We start from the raw sequence: 17826 nt of genomic DNA, 5'->3' as shown, positions 1-17826 counted from the left end.
AGTGTTGTATTCCCAGTGCCAGTAAAACATATGCCAGAGTAATTGGTGGTTCATTTCTCTGTGGTGACCCCTCATAAAGCAAGGAATACGCCAAAGGGAAGTGAGTACAAGTATTTTGTAATGTTCGCCCTGCAGATTTTGTTTAATTTTCTTTTTTGACACAAAAGGATCAGTTCATGGATCTCTCTGTTAATGAGTTGATCGTTCCGAGGACCGGAATTGAGAACCACTGGTTCAACCTATGGCTGTACAATAAAAAAATGTTGGCCTAAGTAGAACAAGAGAGGTTTCATTGGTCCTGTGACCTGAACAGAAGTGAGGTTTTAATGAGTGAGGTACTATAGTCTGCACAAATAAAACCCCCTTGGCTTCAGAGCCGCACTAGCAACTGATACTAGATACTGTGGTCTTTAGTGTCCTTGTTAGTGTGCAGATTTTAATGTTGGAGATGTCAGTCTGAATCCCACTTGGAAAAGTGAGGGTTGAAAGAGAGGGGTTACACTGTTCGCAAAACTTGGAGGACAATAAGGTTGAAGGGAAATCAGTGTCACTGAGAAAGGGTCTCTCGCACTAGAAGTTGTGGCCTGTAGTGTTTTTGTTTACATGCTCATCTCCCATGCTGGATGCACGGGTGTGAATTCCACTTGTTGCAGTATAGGTAAAACTAAAAGTGGGTGGATGAAGAGTAGGGTGGGTAAGAGAGTCATTAGTTAAAGCTGTATGAGTAAAACTCACTCCAATGGACTCAGGAGCAACTTGCATTATAGGCTGCAGGCATTAGTTAAGATGCCCGTCATAGTGGGGATACTGGTGAAGTGGGTATTGTAGACCCACAGGGGTTACACTGGTACTGAAACTCTCTCAAAAAGTGGTCTCATTTACAATAACCTGGTAAAATCCAGTGATCTTAACTGGTATCCTAGCAAATTTTATGTGAGGGTGAATTATTTCCCCATACATATTTCACATGGTATAGTGGCTAGGTGGTTGGCATTGTCACCTCACAGCAAGACGGTCCCTGGTTTGAGTCCCTGGTGGACCAGGAGGCATTTCTGTTTGGAGTTGGCATGGTTTCCAGTGTTAGCATGGTTTTCCTCCAGGTGCTCCGGTTTCCCCCACAGTCCAAAGACATGTGGTAAAGGAGAATTAGATCAAGTAAATTGGCCGTAGTGTTTGAGTGGAAGTCTGTGGGTCTTTCCCAGCAATTAGGGTTGCATGAGTTAGTTCAATCTAAAAGGATCTGCTGGTAAAACATTTGCCAGATTAATTGGCAGTTAATTCTGATGTGGTGGCCCTTGATAAAAAAAGGAATAAGAAAAAGTAGAGAGTGAGTGAGATTTCATGTAGGGTTCATTTGGTATTGTGGATTTGCAGTGTTGATCAACTGAAAGCTGTTTATTCTGAAAGTGATTATATGTGAGCTATGCTTCATACATTGCTAAAATGGGCAATGAAACTATTTGTGTGCTACATTTTGCTAATGTGATCACGCCTTTTGCCTTGAAAAAGTTAATGTAGTAGCCGAAATTGTCCATCTATCTTAATGGCAGAAGTGATACAAGTGGTTTGAATTGGTCAAAATCCGAAGAAGGTTTTACCAGTCAAACTTTCTCCCAGCTAAATTACTGTACAACATTCTAATATATGCTCTAGCCTTAAAATTATATCTAATGAGTATAGAAAATGTGACATTTTAGGATATTTTTCAATTGAAAGACTAATCGAACTTACTAACCAAGTGTTTTTATTATTCATATATTTTATGGTTAAGTTCATGCTTACATAAAAAAAAAAATCATACATTTTTATTTTCACAAAAATCTTAAAACCTGTAAGATAAGGTTCAATGAAAACATTAAAATAATATCATTCCTTTGGCTTAGTCCCTTATTTACCAGGGATCGACACAGCGGAATGAACCACCAACTATTCCAGCATATGTTTTATGCAGCAGATACCCTAGCACATATCACATGTCTTTAGACTGTGGGGGAAACAGAAAGAGAGTTTTAATTTTATTGCCATTTCGGCTTTTATGGCTATGTCATGGCAAAAAGAAAATAGATCAAGTTTATCACTTTTTATAAACACCAATTTTCTATAATTAAAAAATATTCTAACAATTAAAAGTAATCAACAGCAATACATAATGTACAAGGTAAAATACAATAATAATAATAATGATGATAATATAAAGGTAAAAATCGAAAACAGTTTTTTAAGATTTCCTTTTGATAAAAATTCTCCAATTTTAGATGGATTCCCATTTAAAAATATTTCCTTTAAAGTCTCTCCAGATAAAAATTGTTGTCTGAGAACATTAAAAATGGGGCATTCCACAAGAATATGTTTAACTGTTTGGTTTCTGTTGCAATGTAGACATTTTGGTGGTTCTTCTCCTTTAAGTAAATGTTCATGCTTGAGTCTTGTGTGTCCAATGCGGCATCTTCTGTACACAATCTCATCGTGTCTTGACTGAAATTGAAATTAGATTTTTTTCTGTGGGGAAAACAAGAGCACCCAGAGGAAACCAACGTGACGCAGAAAGAACATGCAAACTCCACAAAGAAATGCCAACTGGCCCAGCTGGGATTCAAACCAGTGGCCTTCTTGCAGTGAGGCCACAGCGCTAACCACTGAGCCATCTTGCCACTATCCACTGGAAACATTCTGAATTTCTTTTCGTTAGTTTACTGAACCCACATTTATCTCTTGGTCTTAAAAATCAAATAGCCCCACCCAAAACTCTCACCATTGGTTAATCCACTGTTGTAAGTCAGGCTGGGCGGAATTCACACACAAAAATAACAATGTTTTGAAAGCAAGGTAGAATCTAGACGTACAAATATCTTACTTAGCCTCCGTGTGTTGGTCTGGGATACGAGAAAGTATTTCAGCTGACAAGCGCCGCCTTCAACCCTTGAAACGTAAATTCAGGTTGTCATATTAATCTGGACTGCAATAAAGAATGAAATCACGGCATCGGCTCAGCCTTCGTGTCTCATTTTGGCTCTGAAACACCGTCACGACTGCATGACTCTGTGGATTACGCCTGACCAATGGTGTGCTGGGAGGATCCTTGTGTCGAGCGGTGGGGGATAATGGCAGACCTGCTCCATATGTTGATCTGCTCGCTCTCTCACCAGTAGTACAGCAAACCTGCTTCACCACATGACCATCTGTATACTCCAAGCCAGGCCCTTGTGTTTCATGCCTGTTCTGGTATGTAGTTTTAGGGGGAAATCTACAGAGAACATTGATAATGAGTTCAGAGGAGCTGAGAATACACATACTGGTGGGTGAAAGCATAATAAAGAGGAAAATGTTTTATTTATACCTGGCCCGGGGCAGCGCGGTTGCACAGTGGGTAGTGCTGTCACCTCACATTAAGAAGGTCACTGGTTTGAGTCTTTTGCTTTGCATGTTCTCCCCATGTTCACGTGGATTTCCTTTGGGTGCTCCGGTTTCCCCCTACAGTCCAAAGACGTGCTATATAGGTGAATTGGGTAAGCTAAATTGTCCGTAGTGTATGTATGTGAATGCAAGAGTGAATGGATGTTTCCCAGTACTGGGTTGCAGCTGGAAGGGCATCAGCTGCGTAAAACATATGCTGGGTAAGTTGGCGGTTCATTCTGCTGTGGTGACCCCTGATTAATAAAGTGACTAAGCCGAAAAGAAAATGAATGAATGAATACCTGGCCCAATTGTACATATTTGAACGTATTATTTTCATTTTATATTAATTACATACATTTTAATGAACAAATTATATGAGACCACTTCTATTTGAATTGCAGATTGAGAGGTTTACAAGCTGTTAGGTAGCATGTTACATACTTTGGAGAATTAAATAGATTTTGCTTAGAAAGTCCTTTAATAGCAGAAGTTACTGTTTGAGCAAACCCGTTGCGGCAAATTATTTGTGTACTGTAAAGTATACATATATATATATATATATATATATATATATATATATATATATATATATATATATATATATATATATATAGAGAGAGAGAGAGAGAGAGAGAGAGAGAGAGAGAGAGAGAGGGTCCCATAGACATATTATTTGTGTTGCTATCATCAAATGTTCAGAGTATTAGTAACTTAAACATTTTCAGTTACAAGTTCAGTTATGAAATCGCTAAGTTCAGTAAGTAATACAAATTAAGTCTAAACAACTATATAATTACTCAAATGATTTGTATTAGAGATAAATTAACACAAAAAATTGAATTATTTCATTCATAACTCATTCAGTTTGAGTTTTGCTAAATATAATCAGTTTATGAGTTACCATAACTCTTTTTTCATTAAGTCAAAGCAACTTTATTAAAAGTTATAAGTTAAACTAACTTAATTTTGTGATTTTTAATGTTTTACTGTTTTACTGAAATGATTTGAATTGGTTAAATCTGAAGACAAATCTCAGTCTCATGGCTGATTTACTGCACCAGCCTTAAAATTGTATTCACTAAGACAAAAAGGAAATTTTATTTGACATTCTACAAATAAAACACTAACCAAACTTACTAATTGTTTTTATTTTTTATAATTTTTTTATGTTGGTAAAATGTTTTTACTAGATTTATACTTTTGAGATTTGCTTAGATTTTGTAATGCAAATATGTTTTTAAAACTAGTTGATGGGTTGCTGCAATAGTAGTCAATTACTTATTTTAAATACTGTCCAACATATTGTTGTACAACAAACTTTTACTGTTAAAATGCATTAAATTCTATACGAATGCCATAAATCTGGACTTCTTTTTTGCATTTTGCAGAAGTTTACAAATGTGACCACAACTTTATCTCTCAATAAGCATAATCATATATTTAGAAGGCATTCATATAAAGTTTAAAGAGAATTTAACTATTAATTAAGTTGATTTATCTTAAAAATTGCAATACTTTGTAGAAGTAGAAGACAAGTAATGATGTAACAAAATGATTGAGGTTGTGCCTCGCAGGTGAGTGGGCTTAACAAACCACTTGTAGAAAACTAACTCTTTCTGACACTGTAAAAGACACTTGCCCATGTTGTTTTTTTGTTTAGTTTTTTGCACATTTTCACCAGATTCTTTCTTACAATCACTCCATCTAAAAAAAAAAACATGGTGCATTTATGAACACAAGTGAGTGGGCTTGACAAACCACCTGTAGAAACACTATTTTGTCTTTCTTTCTCTTTCTCTCTCTCTCCCTCTCTCTCTCTCTCTCTCTCTCTCTCTCTCTCTCTCTCTCTCTCTATATATATATATATATATATATATATATATATATATACTCCCCACTCCTTGGAACTTAACTCTCTGAGCATTAACAGTTCCTTTGTATAATTAGCACTTCTTGTGTGCATTGCCTCTACTTTTTGATTTGCTGAATATCTCCTCTATCATAAATCGCTTTGGACAAAAATGTTACTAAATTCATCCATTCATTAATTTTCTTTTCGTCTTAGCGCTGCGTCACACACCAGATGCGCACATTCGCACGCTATTTAAAATGAAACTAATCAGATGACACTCTGTGTCACGGCAGAAATATGAACAGTGTCCTGAGTCGTGGCTGGACACCTTCTAGTGTGTGACCCTCTTTAGTCCCTTTATCAATCCGGGGTCGCCACTGTGGAACGAACTGCCAACATATCCAGCATATGTTTTATGCAGCAAATGCCCTTCCAGCTGCAACCCATCACTGGAAAACACCCATACACACTCAATCACAGTCATATACTACGATATTTAGCTTACCCAATTCACCTATATAGCGAACCCGGAGGAAACCCACGTGAACACAGGGAGAAGATGCAAACTCCTCACAGAAATGCCAACTGACCCAGCCGAGGCTCGAACCAGCAACCTTCTTGCTGTAAGGCGATTGTACTACCCACTGCGCCACCGTGTAGCCCAAATTGACTGAATTTAAATGTAAAATAAGTCTTTCTGAATATTTATGGCAGCGATTAAAGCACCAGAGTCTTCCTTGTATTGATAATGGATTGTGATTTCTGGATATATGTCTGAAGTCTTAATTGAATTAACATTTTTGCCTTTTTTTTTAAACAAAAAATACTTTAGTTACAAACTTGTGCATTCCTTGGATACTGAACTCATCCTTGTCAGCACCATTTTCAAGCCTATCATTTAAGCAATTGTAACTTATTTTAAACTCCATTTCAACTTTTTAAATTTCTGGTACATTTGCGAAGCATAATTGTAATAATTTCAGCTTTCAAAAAAGGAGGTAATCTAGCGGAGTAATGATAATGTGCCTCCACCGACATTGCACAAAGGTTCAAACCTAATGGCAGTTCTCTTAAGTGAGCTTCCCGCTGACAGGTACATTCGCTAGCTGTGTTTCGTCAGCCAAACAGCACACCTGTGATTTCTGCTATAGCTTCTGAACACCCACTCGCGCTCATTAAGATTGACCAGAATTGCAAAACCTTTCATTGCAATCACTTAACCTTTTGACTGTTCATTCCTTGTTCCTTTCCCTCCATTTGAGAGGCTGCATTAGCCTGAGTTGATTGTGGTTACTTGAGTTCTGATCTTACATATTTAATTAAAAAAAACGCATGTAGAATCTACTGAATCTCATTAGATAAGATTGATTGAAAGTAAACACTCTGCAGTAAATTTCGTTTGGGAGATGAACAGAATCATAATGCTAACTGTATACCAATTGAGAAGGAAACGAAGGAGAGGATGCCATCTAGAGGAAGTCAAACAATATGACTACTAAAAGTAATAAATGAAAAAATACTAATTAATATTTTAAATTAGTATTATAAAATAAACAAATGAAGGCATATTATTAGTATTCTTAGTTAGTAGTTACCATATATATATATAGACACACACACACACACACAACACACACAGTTAAAGTCAGAATTATTAGTCCCCTGAATTATTAGCCCCCGTTTATTTTTTTTACCCAATTTCTGTTTAGATTTTTTTCAACAAATTTCTAAGCATAATAGTTTTAATAATTCATTTCTAATAACTGTTTTTTTTTTTGCTATTATGACAGTAAATAATATTTTACTAGATATTATAAGACACTTTTATACAGCTTAAAGTGACATTTAAAGGCTTAACTAGGTTAGTTAGGTTAACTAGGCAGGTTAGGGTAGGTAGGCAAAAAATAGAACATGCAAACTCCTCACAGAAATGAGCCGAGGTTCGAACCAGCGACCCAGTGACCTTCTTGCTGTGAGGCGACAGCACTACCTACTGCGCCACTGCTTTGCCCCTAATGCCACCTTAAACTAAAAAAAAATAAAAAAAAATTAAATATTGATGTTAATTGATTTCTAATGGTTTACCATTTCTCCTGCAGGTTTGATAGTGTTTCTGGGAATGATGTTCGGAGCGTTTATTTGGGGTGGTCTGGCTGATAAAGTAGGTCGACGGAAATGTCTGATCATCGTCTTGGCCATGAACTGCATCTCTGCCTTCTTCTCCTCGTTCGCCCAGGGATACGGTTTCTTCCTCTTCTTCAGGCTGTTTTCTGGAATAGGGTAAGCAAGAGAAAAGAAAACAAAAACAAAGATATACTAACAATACATTAAGAAATAAAGCACAAAGGTCTGCCCTCCACCTCAGAAGCCATTTAATTGCATCAAAATAACTCACTGTTTTCCATTAGAGGTCGAGTCCTGCTGTAAATCCCTTTTCCCCTGACTCCAAAGAAAGGCTGTAATTATAATACTGATTCACAGGCAACTTTTAATCTTGCAGCCTCTGGTAGTAGTTTCAAGTTATAACACCCTAAGGACTACATCATGACTCTTAATAATGCTCTCGTACCTCATTTACAGAGGTTTTGTGGACCAGAAAAAGGTAATGAATGTTTGTAGGTTGGAATAATTGCACTTCGGCCCCATGTTGTCTTGCAGGATCGGTGGCTCCGTCCCAATCGTGTACTCGTACTTCTCGGAATTCCTGCAAATGGATAAGAGAGGAGAACATCTCAGCTGGCTCTGCATGTTTTGGATGATGGGTGGCATCTACGCCTCCTTCACTGCATGGGGCATCATTCCACGATACGGTACAGTACATACATATATACCATGTTAATGGCAAGCAGTTTTGAAGGAACTCTCCACTATGCTCATTTTACAACTCCCCTAAAGATAAACAATTGAGTTTTAACATGTTTTAATCCATACAGCTGATCTCCGGGTCTGCCGGGACCACTTTTAGCTTAGCTTAGCATAGATCACAGAATCGGATTAGACCATTAGCATCTCAAAAATAACTAAATAGTTTTGTTTCCTATTTAAAGCTTGAAACTTCTGTTGTTACATCTTGCACTAAGACAGACATCAAAATTAAAAGATTTTCTATGGTTTTATGGCTAGGAAAAATTCTCAATCTGGCGTAATAATCAAGGAACTTTGCTGCTGCACCACGGCTGCAGCAGGCACAATGAAATCTAGATAGGGACTATTTTCAGCCGCTGTATAATATCATTGCACTTCTTACACTAACTAGTATATAATACATATGATACCCTATATATTAAGCTATAGTGACAACAAAATAAATACTTGTAGCATAAAAATAAATAGTAGTATGTTTTTTAACTTAAGGTTAAATCAGCTTACCATTCCTTATATATTATAATATAACTGATTTCCTCTTAGTTTTTACACGTTGGTTGTGTTGTGCTGTTTTTCAGGCTGGGGTTTCAGTATGGGCACAGAGTTCCAGTTCCACAGCTGGCGGGTGTTTGTGCTGGTTTGTGCTCTCCCAGCTATAGCAGCTTTTGTTGGACTAATGTTCATGCCTGAGAGCCCACGCTTCCTGCTAGAGGTAAATGTTTAATTTATGTTTCAAAACCATAAAAGTTTTCTTGCTTTAGGGTTACCATAACCTGTCAAACTACCTCAAAATATTTTTCATTTACATTTACATTTAGTCATTTAGCAGACGCTTTTATCCAAAGCGAATATGCAGAAGAGTAGACATTTGTAATCAAACTATGTGATACTACTTCACAGCCTACAACTACACAGCACAAACTAATTTATAAGTGGGCAAGATAATTTAATGAGTAATTAATTAATTGACTAATTAATTTAATAGATTCAGTCTTATTTACAATGTGGATTTCACCTCATTTATAATCTTATTTTGTCATAAGCAAAGTTTTACTTATGCAAGGTATTTAAATAAACCGAATGTGTAATTGAACTTCTATAAATCTACTGTAGTCTATATACCATACAAAAGTTTAGAAGTTATCCTTTTTGAATATTAATTTCTGAAATGTTATGCTTCTAAAGATTTATTTATCAAATCAAGTACCGTAAACAAGAATATTTTAAAATAGTTTAAGATACCTGTTTTGAAAATATATTTTAACACATGATAAAGCATGATTTTTTTTCCTGATGACGAAGCTGAATTTGGTGCTTAAGTAACATTTCATATTACCATCAGTTAAAAAATGAGCAGCGTTATGGAGCTGGCGTTTGCAGTAAAGAAAGTATAAAATTGCTCAAATGTAATATGTGTTTTTTTGTATTATTTGGTTTAAATGAGAAACATTTGTTTTAAATAGAACTCTTTTGTCAAATGAGTGTGTTTGCCAGGGTTTTTGCAGGTTAAACGGAGTTCAATTAAGGACTTTTCAACACCATTATAAATTGAATTTTTGACCCTAGGGCTAAAGGCTAAGGAGTTTTTTTAAATGGCCCTAATGGAAAGATTTTTATTAGCCCTTTTCAAAATATATATATATATATATATATATATATATATATATATATATATATATATATATATATATATATATATATATATATATATATATATATATATATATAATTACATTTAATAATACATTAATAATTATTTTTTTATATATATATTTTATATTTTTTCTTAGCTAAATATTTTAAATATTGTGTAAAAACAAGCAAGCTCTTCTTGTATCCATACACTTTTTTCCCCACATAAACTGTCTTTAACATAAAAAAAATGTATAAATCTTTTAAAAACTATAATAAACTAAATCTATGCACAACAATCTGTCCAGGTCAGTGTCCTCAGAAGTAAATACATGGAGAACTTTTAAAAAAATGTTACAGTAAGGAAAATAATTAAACCATCAGGATAAATAGAGTTAAAAATGACCTTTTTATTGATTATAGTCAGTTTTATTGAGATTATAGTTGGTGATTGTATGGTTTTTGGCCAGATTTGGTAGCAATACATGAACAAAGGAACATTAAGACATGTTTTAAAAAGATTTAAAACCAACAACAGAATATTTAAGTAATTTTACCACTTTTTAAGGTCTAAAATTAGGATTTTGAGATTTAAGACATTTTAAGACTTTTAAAGACTCTGCAGAAACCCTGGTTTGCTGTAACTTTTGATCAACTTAATTCATTCTTTCTGAATAAAAATATCAAATTATGAGCAAAAACATAATTTGCAATATTCACACAGTTATGAGAAAGGAATATTTTTTCTCTTCCAGAATGCTAAACATGATGAAGCCTGGATGATCCTTAAACAGGTTCATGATACCAACTGGAGAGCCAAAGGACAACCAGAAAAAGTCTTTACTGTGAGTTTGGTTTGGCTGGTTTGGTTTGATATGGAATAGTTCACCTAAAATTAACATTTACTGACAGTACCAAAATTATAGGAGTTCCTTTCATCTGAAGAACACAAAAAATAAACATATTTTAAAAGATGTCAAAATGTTGTGTTTCAAAACAGAGTAACTAGACAGTCGATAGTAGGAAATAAAATACTATGACAGTCAATGCATACCATCGATTTTTATTTAGTTACCAAAGCTTTTCTAAATATCTTACTTTGTGTTCAGCAGTTAAGAGAAACTCATACAGGTTTGGGATAACTTAATGGCAGAATTTTTATTTTGGGGAAAACTATTAACCAAAATAATGCAGTTAGCTCTGATTTTACCACAGTGCCTCATGAATGATGAATCCTTTTTCCAGGTAACTCAAATCAGGACTCCAAAGACCCAAGAGGATGAGTTCATTGAGATTCAGACTGCAACTGGAACTGCTTTCCAAAGATGGGTGGTTCGAACTTTAACACTGACCAAGCTGGTAAACCATAAAACCATCTGTCTTATCGATTTACCAAGTTGTTCAATATGCAATCTTAAAATGAAGCTATCTTTGTGTGCAGGTCATCAAAAATGTTTTGTCTCTCTTTGGTCGTGAGCTAAGACTCGCTACTCTACTGATGGCCATCATATGGTTCACTATGGCATTTAGGTAAACCACTTTATTCATTATTTAATAATCTTTACTTAACACTTTTATCTTCAGAACAACATTAACGAAGATTTTAGCGGAAATTATGGCCCTTGATTACTGATAAAATCCACATCAATGACTTCTAGCACTTTCAGAGTGATTTAAGATCATAGAGGTAATATAAAATCAACAGCCAAACCCATCGATACTCATTGATAACTCCTAATTAAAGTCTTATGAAGTAAAAAGTTCAGTCTGCAACTAAATAAACATCACAACATTATACTTTTTAATCCTTAGCACTGGCAAAAGTTCACCATGAGTGAAATGTTGTAAATAATGTTTGGTTTCTTGCACAGATTGATTATTTTGCATAAAAATAGCCTTTAAATCATCTTCTGTTAAAGCAAAAATGGCTAACTTTAGCACCTGTAGTGTTAGAAGCTGAAATTTCCACACCCAAACAGCATCCCAATCATCCATTGGTCTAAAAAGAGATAACCCCACCCAAAAACTGCGTCTTAATACTATACATTCAATTGCTTCTCTTTCTTCTGCAATTTTTTTTAGCTACTATGGGCTTTCGGTATGGTTTCCTGACATGATCAAACACCTCCAGCATGAGGAATATGAATCCAAAGTGAAAGTGTTCCATCGGGAAAAGGTGGAGCAGTTTCATTTCAACTTCTCTTTGGAAAACCAAGTACATAAAGAAGGGGAATACATCAACGACAAGTACGTTCACATAAACACCATCTGCAAAAGTCTGTTATCCATGACATCCATGCATTTTAATTGTCAGGATCTCAATGTTTGTCGGCTTTCGTGCAGGTTCATCAACATTGAGATGAAGTCTGTGAAATTTGAAGACTCCTTATTTGTTGATTGCTTCTTTGAAAACGTCCGATCAACGGAAACGATGTTTGAAAACTGCACCATCCGCAGTACTGTTTTTTACGACACAGGTAAGAGATTGTTTTCGTAATTCAGAGATAGTTTTGAGCAATAGGACTCATGGTTTCTTTATTTCCACAGACTTGTATGAAGAAAAGTTCATTGACTGTACTATGGAGAACGTCACTTTCCTCCACAACAAGAAGGGATGCCATTTAGACTACGAGGAGGACAACGACGTCCTCATCTACTTGGTCAGCTTCTTGGGCAGCTTAGCCGTGTTGCCTGGAAATATTATTTCGGCACTCTTCATGGATAAGATTGGACGAATCAAGATTATAGGTGAGCTAAACCGCTAATTAAAGGCTAATACCTTGTAAGCTAGTTTAGTTTCTAACCAGGATGGGATTTAAAAACTAAAATACATGTTTTTTTTTTCTCTCTCTCTCTCTCCAGGTGGTTCGATGCTTGTTTCTGCGGGATGCACCTTTTTTCTGTTCTTGAGCTTCAGTCAAGCCGCCATCATTGCCTGGCAGTGTCTATTTTATGGTGTTAGCGTAGCAGCCTGGAATGGCATTCAGGTCATCACTGTGGAACTCTACCCAGCTTCTAAAAGGTATGACTAATAGTAATTATTGTAATCTACACTCACCAGCCACTTTATTAGGTACACCTTACTAGTACCGGGTTGGACCCTATTTTACCTTCCGAACTGCCTTAATCCTTTGTGGCATAGATTCAACAAGGTACTGGAAATGTTCCTCAGAGATATTGGTTTATATTGACATGATAGCATCACACAGTTGATGCAGATTTGTTGGCTGCACATCCATGATGCGAATCTCCCGTTTCACCACATCCCAAAGGTGCTCTATTGGATTGAGCTCTGGTGACTGTGGAGACCACTTGAGTACAATGAACTCATTGTCATGCTCAAGAAACCAGTCTGAGATGATTTGCACTTTAATACATGGAGCGTTATCCTGCTGGAAGTGGCCATCAGAAGATGGGTAGCCTACACTTTTGTCATAAAGGCATGGTCAGCAACAATACTCAGGAAGGCTGTGGTGTTGACACGATGCTCAATTGGTACTAATGGGCCCAAAGTGTGCCAAGAAAATATCCCCCACACCATTAAACGACCTCACCCACCCTGAATCATTATTACAAGGCATTCATGTTGCTTTCATGTTGTTGACACCAAATTCTGACCCTAACATCCGAATATCGCAGCAGAAATTGACACTCATCAGACCAGGCAAAGTTTTTCCAATCTTCTATTGTCAAATTTTGCTGAGCCTGTGTGAATTGTAGCCTCAGTTTCCTGTTCTTAGCTGACAGGAGTGGCACCCGGTTGGGTCTTCTGCTGCTGTAGCCCATCCGCCTCAAGGTTGGACATTTTGTGCTTTCAGAGGTGCTTTTCTTCATAACCCGGTTGTAACGCGTATTTGAGTTACTGTTGCCTTTCTATCAGCTCAAACTAGTCTGGCCATTCTCCTCTGACCTCTGGCACCAACAATGCATTTGCACCAACAGAACTGCCGCTCACTGGATATTTTCTAATCTTCTGACCATTCGTTGTAAACCCTAGAGATGGTTGTGCGTGAAAATCTCAGTAGAGCAGCATTTTCTGAAATACTTACATTCAGCCTGTCTGGCACCAACAACCATGCCATGTTTAAAGTCACTTAAATCACATTTCTTCCCCATTCTGATGCTTAGTTTAAACTGCAGCATGGTTGTCTTGACCATGTCTCCATGCCTAAATGCACTGAGTTGCTGCCATGTGATTGGCTGATTAGAAATTTTCGTTAACTAGCAGTTGGACAGATGTACCTAATATAGTGGCCGGTGAAAGTATAGTGATAACAAATGCACATCGTGATTTTACCAAGTACGATGCAATCCTGGATTAATATCTATGTTGATCCTGGAACATTATTTTTGTTTGAAAATGTAATCCATACCCATAACCTACACCTAAACCCAACACAAACTATAAATTATTCCCGAAATCAGAGATGAATAATAGTTGAATAACAATCAAAGAAATGCAAAAACACAAACTTAATATAAATGCTAAAAGTATGCCTTAATTCTGATGGGCTGATTGGAATGTTGTTCTAGGATCAACATAGATGTTGATCCAGGAACATGTCCTACTTGGTGAAATCAGGTTGGCGGATAGACAATTGTAAATTATAGTGGGCCTTTGGTAACTTACAAATTAGTTTTGTTTTTGTTAGCAGATCAGTAAATGCTAAACTAGCTTTAGCAGCATTCTGCTGTTTTGCTCATAGAAAGTCTCACACCTTGTTTAGTGCATGATACCCATGCTACAAAGGGTGAACTTTTAAACTTTTCTTGGCTTTATTTCAGATGTAGTTTTTAGTACATTCAGAATGTGAGCACATTATTTAATTAGTTGCGATGGCAACATTTCAAACTTTGTTACTTTTTTTGTTTCATTTTAATCGTAGCTTTATTTCAGGCTTAATAAAAGAAATCAATTGTACTCACATGCTGTGTTTCATTGCCTGTTCTCAACTTCTTCTGCAGAGCCACAGCGTTCGGATTCTTAAACGCCATGTGTAAGCTGGCGGCCATTCTGGGAAGCTCAATCTTCGCCTCATTCATAGGCATTACCAAAGTCATCCCCATTCTGCTGTCATTCGCTGCTCTGGTCAGTGGCGGAGTGCTGGCCCTGAAACTGCCCGAGACCAGAGAGAAGGTCTTAATGTGAAAATCTGAAGCTCAAAGTGTATGACTATTAGTGTGAAGATAACAACTGCTGGCATGAGTAAAATTGGGTGTGTTGAAAAAAAAGACTAAATTACTAACAATATCCCAAGGACCAAATGATGGCTCTACCCCTAGTCAACTATGTATCCATATGCCTGATATTTCATATACATGCCTATTCGGGGACACAAAAAAACATCTGGACCACTTACATACAGTTGAAGACAAAAATATTAGCCCTTCTGTGAATTTCTTTCCTTTTTCAAATAGTTATCAAATGATGTTTAACAGAGCAAGGAATTTTTCACAGTATTTCCGATAATTTTTTTTCTTCTGGAGAAAATATTTTTATTTTTTATTTTAGCAAGAATAATTTTTTTAAACCATTTTAAGGTCAATATTATTAGCTCCCTTAAGCAATATTTTTTCAATTGCCAACAGAACAAATTATCAATATACAATGACCTGCCTAATTATCCCAACTTGCCTAATTAACCTAATTAAGCCTTTAAATTGCACTTTAAGCTGAATACTAGCATCTTGAAAAATATCTAGTAAAATATTATTTACTGTCATCATGGCAAAGATAAAATATATCAGTTATTAAAAATGAGTTATTAAAACTATTATGTCTAGAAATGTGTCTTCTTTTCATTAAACAGAAGGAGGACTTATTAAATAATTCAGGAGGGCTAATAATCCTGACTTCAACTGTACATAGATTCAGAGAAATCTATAGAGCAAAACTCTTCAGTATAAACAAAAATAGTCACAATTTTGTTTGGATGGGGTATCAAGAATCATGAAAGTCTCAATCCTGTGCCATTTCTTGATTAAAAAATCTATATAAAATTCAGGTACTGTCGAAGATTTTCTTTTTATTTTATTCTATAGCTTGTAATTTTGCTACCGTCTCACCCTCTGCCTTTGCTTAAGAAATATCCTCCGCTAAAAAAAAAGGTGTATTTTTGTCCCTACTTTTTGTCAAGAGATTGATCTTAATGTGTTGCTGTATGTTCGGATACTCAGTGGCGAATGTGCACTTGTGCGGAAACCATTATGTGTGCTTCCTCCGTTATGATTATTTATTTATTTGCTTTATTAACTATAAACTGGCGGAGAACCGTACGGGACTAGCCTCACTTTCCTTGCCTTTCACTAAATGTGTGGTTTCTTAGAGTTCTCTCGCTCTCCTTCCAGTGCCCTTTTGTTTTGTTCATTCGCATCCTGAAAACGTCAGACGGTTTAAACACTTTGGACTTGAGCTTCACAGAGCCACATATCTGTACTTGTTGTTGACTGAGTTGCATGTGTGTAATTTACCAAGTAAAGTTTGTGTCTTTTATCAATGTGCTGTCTGGATGATCTACTGTATGTCTCACTGCAAATAAAACTGCTTAGACCATACTAGTCATTGGTAGCGTATCATTTTAGTTCGACATCTATGAGGCGGTTAGAGGAGCCTTCGAAAACGAGTTCAAACCATGCATGATAGACGTAAATATACATATAATAAATGTATTTGACGAATGCTAAATATATATATATATATATATTTCTTTTTTTTTTTTTTTGCATTACCCGCTTGTCCTTAGTATGTAGTGTGTACCCGCTTGTACTACTAGCACATCTGACCAGTGAATTCAGAATCGTGTATTCTTGATTTAAAAATCTACTTGGTTGCGGTTGGAAAGGCATCTACTTATGCTAAAATAGTTGGGGGTTCATTCTGCTGTGGTAACCCCTGATAAATAAGAAACTACCGTGGAGTTCATTAAAATGAATTTTAAAAATCGGCTTATTTTTTGTTTATGCTTTTCTTTTAGCTTTAACTGCTCACTATCCCATTACCGCTGCTAGCACATCTTACCAGTGAATCCAGCTCATGTAACCTTAAATGTATGTATCTAATTAAACAAATTTAGAGATTGTATTCAGTGTATTAAAATAAAAACAACACAAAATGTTTTCCCCAGCATTTTCAAAGGAGGCAGAACAAAAATGCTAAATACTTTTTATACTTCAATTTGCTAGCCTGGCTTGCATCACTTCCATGTATTTTTATCATTGTTTCATTTTTATCGTCTTTAGCTTTAAATTGTTCGAGCCTGTCTTACTACTTTGTTTTTCGTTTATTAGCTTTAAGTCTAGCTGAAGTTTGTTATTCTTACAGGGATTCACACACATCTGTTTCTCTTACGCTACAGTTTGGTCTGTTGTTTTCTATCAGAACGTTTTTTGTCTTTGTAGTTGTCGTTCTTGGTGCCAACACAAAACGTCAAAAAATGTGAGCGTTTGAAAATGGGTTTCGAAGATAATGAAAATGATACAAATGCTGCTTTACTGAAAATGGTGACCTCATGCAGGTGATTAATACTACTAGATGTTCAATCTGTAGACATAAGCGAGTGCTTGCTATAAAAAACAAACAATGGTGAATATAGGACCTTATGTGTATAGATGTGCAATAGTTTTCGAGACATCTACTAACCTGGCATGCAAAATACAGGGTTGTAGCTGTTTTTGTAGATCTGTTTACAATTATTAATTTAGCAAATGCTCTTATCCAAAGTGATTAAAATGTGAGTGGCTGTGTAAATCCATTTTATGCATATGAAACTTTTCTCAAAAAAGCGAAGACAAAGAAATTCTGCTTTTAGTACATTGGTGTCATGTAAATGTACCCTTTAAAGTGACAATTCATCCAAAATTGAATAATTCATCTTTAGTTACTGACCCTCGTATTTTGTGAAATCTAAGTAAAATATGGTTTTTGGACCCTACTGACATGCATTATATGGACAAAAACCATCCAGGGCTCGCTGGAAAATCAAACCACTACCAACATTTTGCAAAATGTCATAAATATAACTATACAGTTCACTGCCATTTTCAGTTAAAACAAATATTGTGTACAGCAATACACAAAATAA

General features: G+C 35.8%; 1 protein-coding gene and 1 long non-coding RNA gene across 2 annotated transcripts in view; one reads left to right on the top strand and one right to left on the bottom strand.

Moving 5' to 3' along the window:
- The window catches only part of sv2bb (synaptic vesicle glycoprotein 2Bb), a 51563-nt gene extending 35263 nt beyond the window's left edge, over positions 1-16300 (top strand). The window contains exons 3-13 of the mRNA XM_087311890.1: positions 7348-7528; positions 7907-8058; positions 8692-8825; positions 10501-10590; positions 10991-11104; positions 11187-11275; positions 11828-11992; positions 12089-12222; positions 12293-12493; positions 12608-12767; positions 14711-16300. Of these exons, the coding sequence (XP_087168016.1) occupies positions 7348-7528; positions 7907-8058; positions 8692-8825; positions 10501-10590; positions 10991-11104; positions 11187-11275; positions 11828-11992; positions 12089-12222; positions 12293-12493; positions 12608-12767; positions 14711-14894 (1604 nt within the window). The 3' untranslated portion in view covers positions 14895-16300. The remainder of the gene's footprint in view (positions 1-7347; positions 7529-7906; positions 8059-8691; positions 8826-10500; positions 10591-10990; positions 11105-11186; positions 11276-11827; positions 11993-12088; positions 12223-12292; positions 12494-12607; positions 12768-14710) is intronic.
- On the bottom strand, positions 304-3489 carry LOC141380908 (uncharacterized). Its single transcript, XR_015526224.1, has 2 exons — positions 3338-3489; positions 304-3244 (listed from the first exon to the last, which is right to left on the bottom strand). It is a non-coding gene; the product is annotated as an uncharacterized LOC141380908 (long non-coding RNA).
- Positions 16301-17826: the final 1526 nt, after the last annotated feature.

Source organism: Danio rerio, chromosome 25 (genome assembly GCF_052040795.2).
Source record: "Danio rerio strain M-AB ecotype USA chromosome 25, GRCz13ab, whole genome shotgun sequence".
NCBI lineage: Eukaryota > Metazoa > Chordata > Actinopteri > Cypriniformes > Danionidae > Danio > Danio rerio.
The sequence above is the reverse complement of the archived record's forward strand: the minus strand, read 5'-3'. Positions and strand labels throughout refer to the sequence as shown.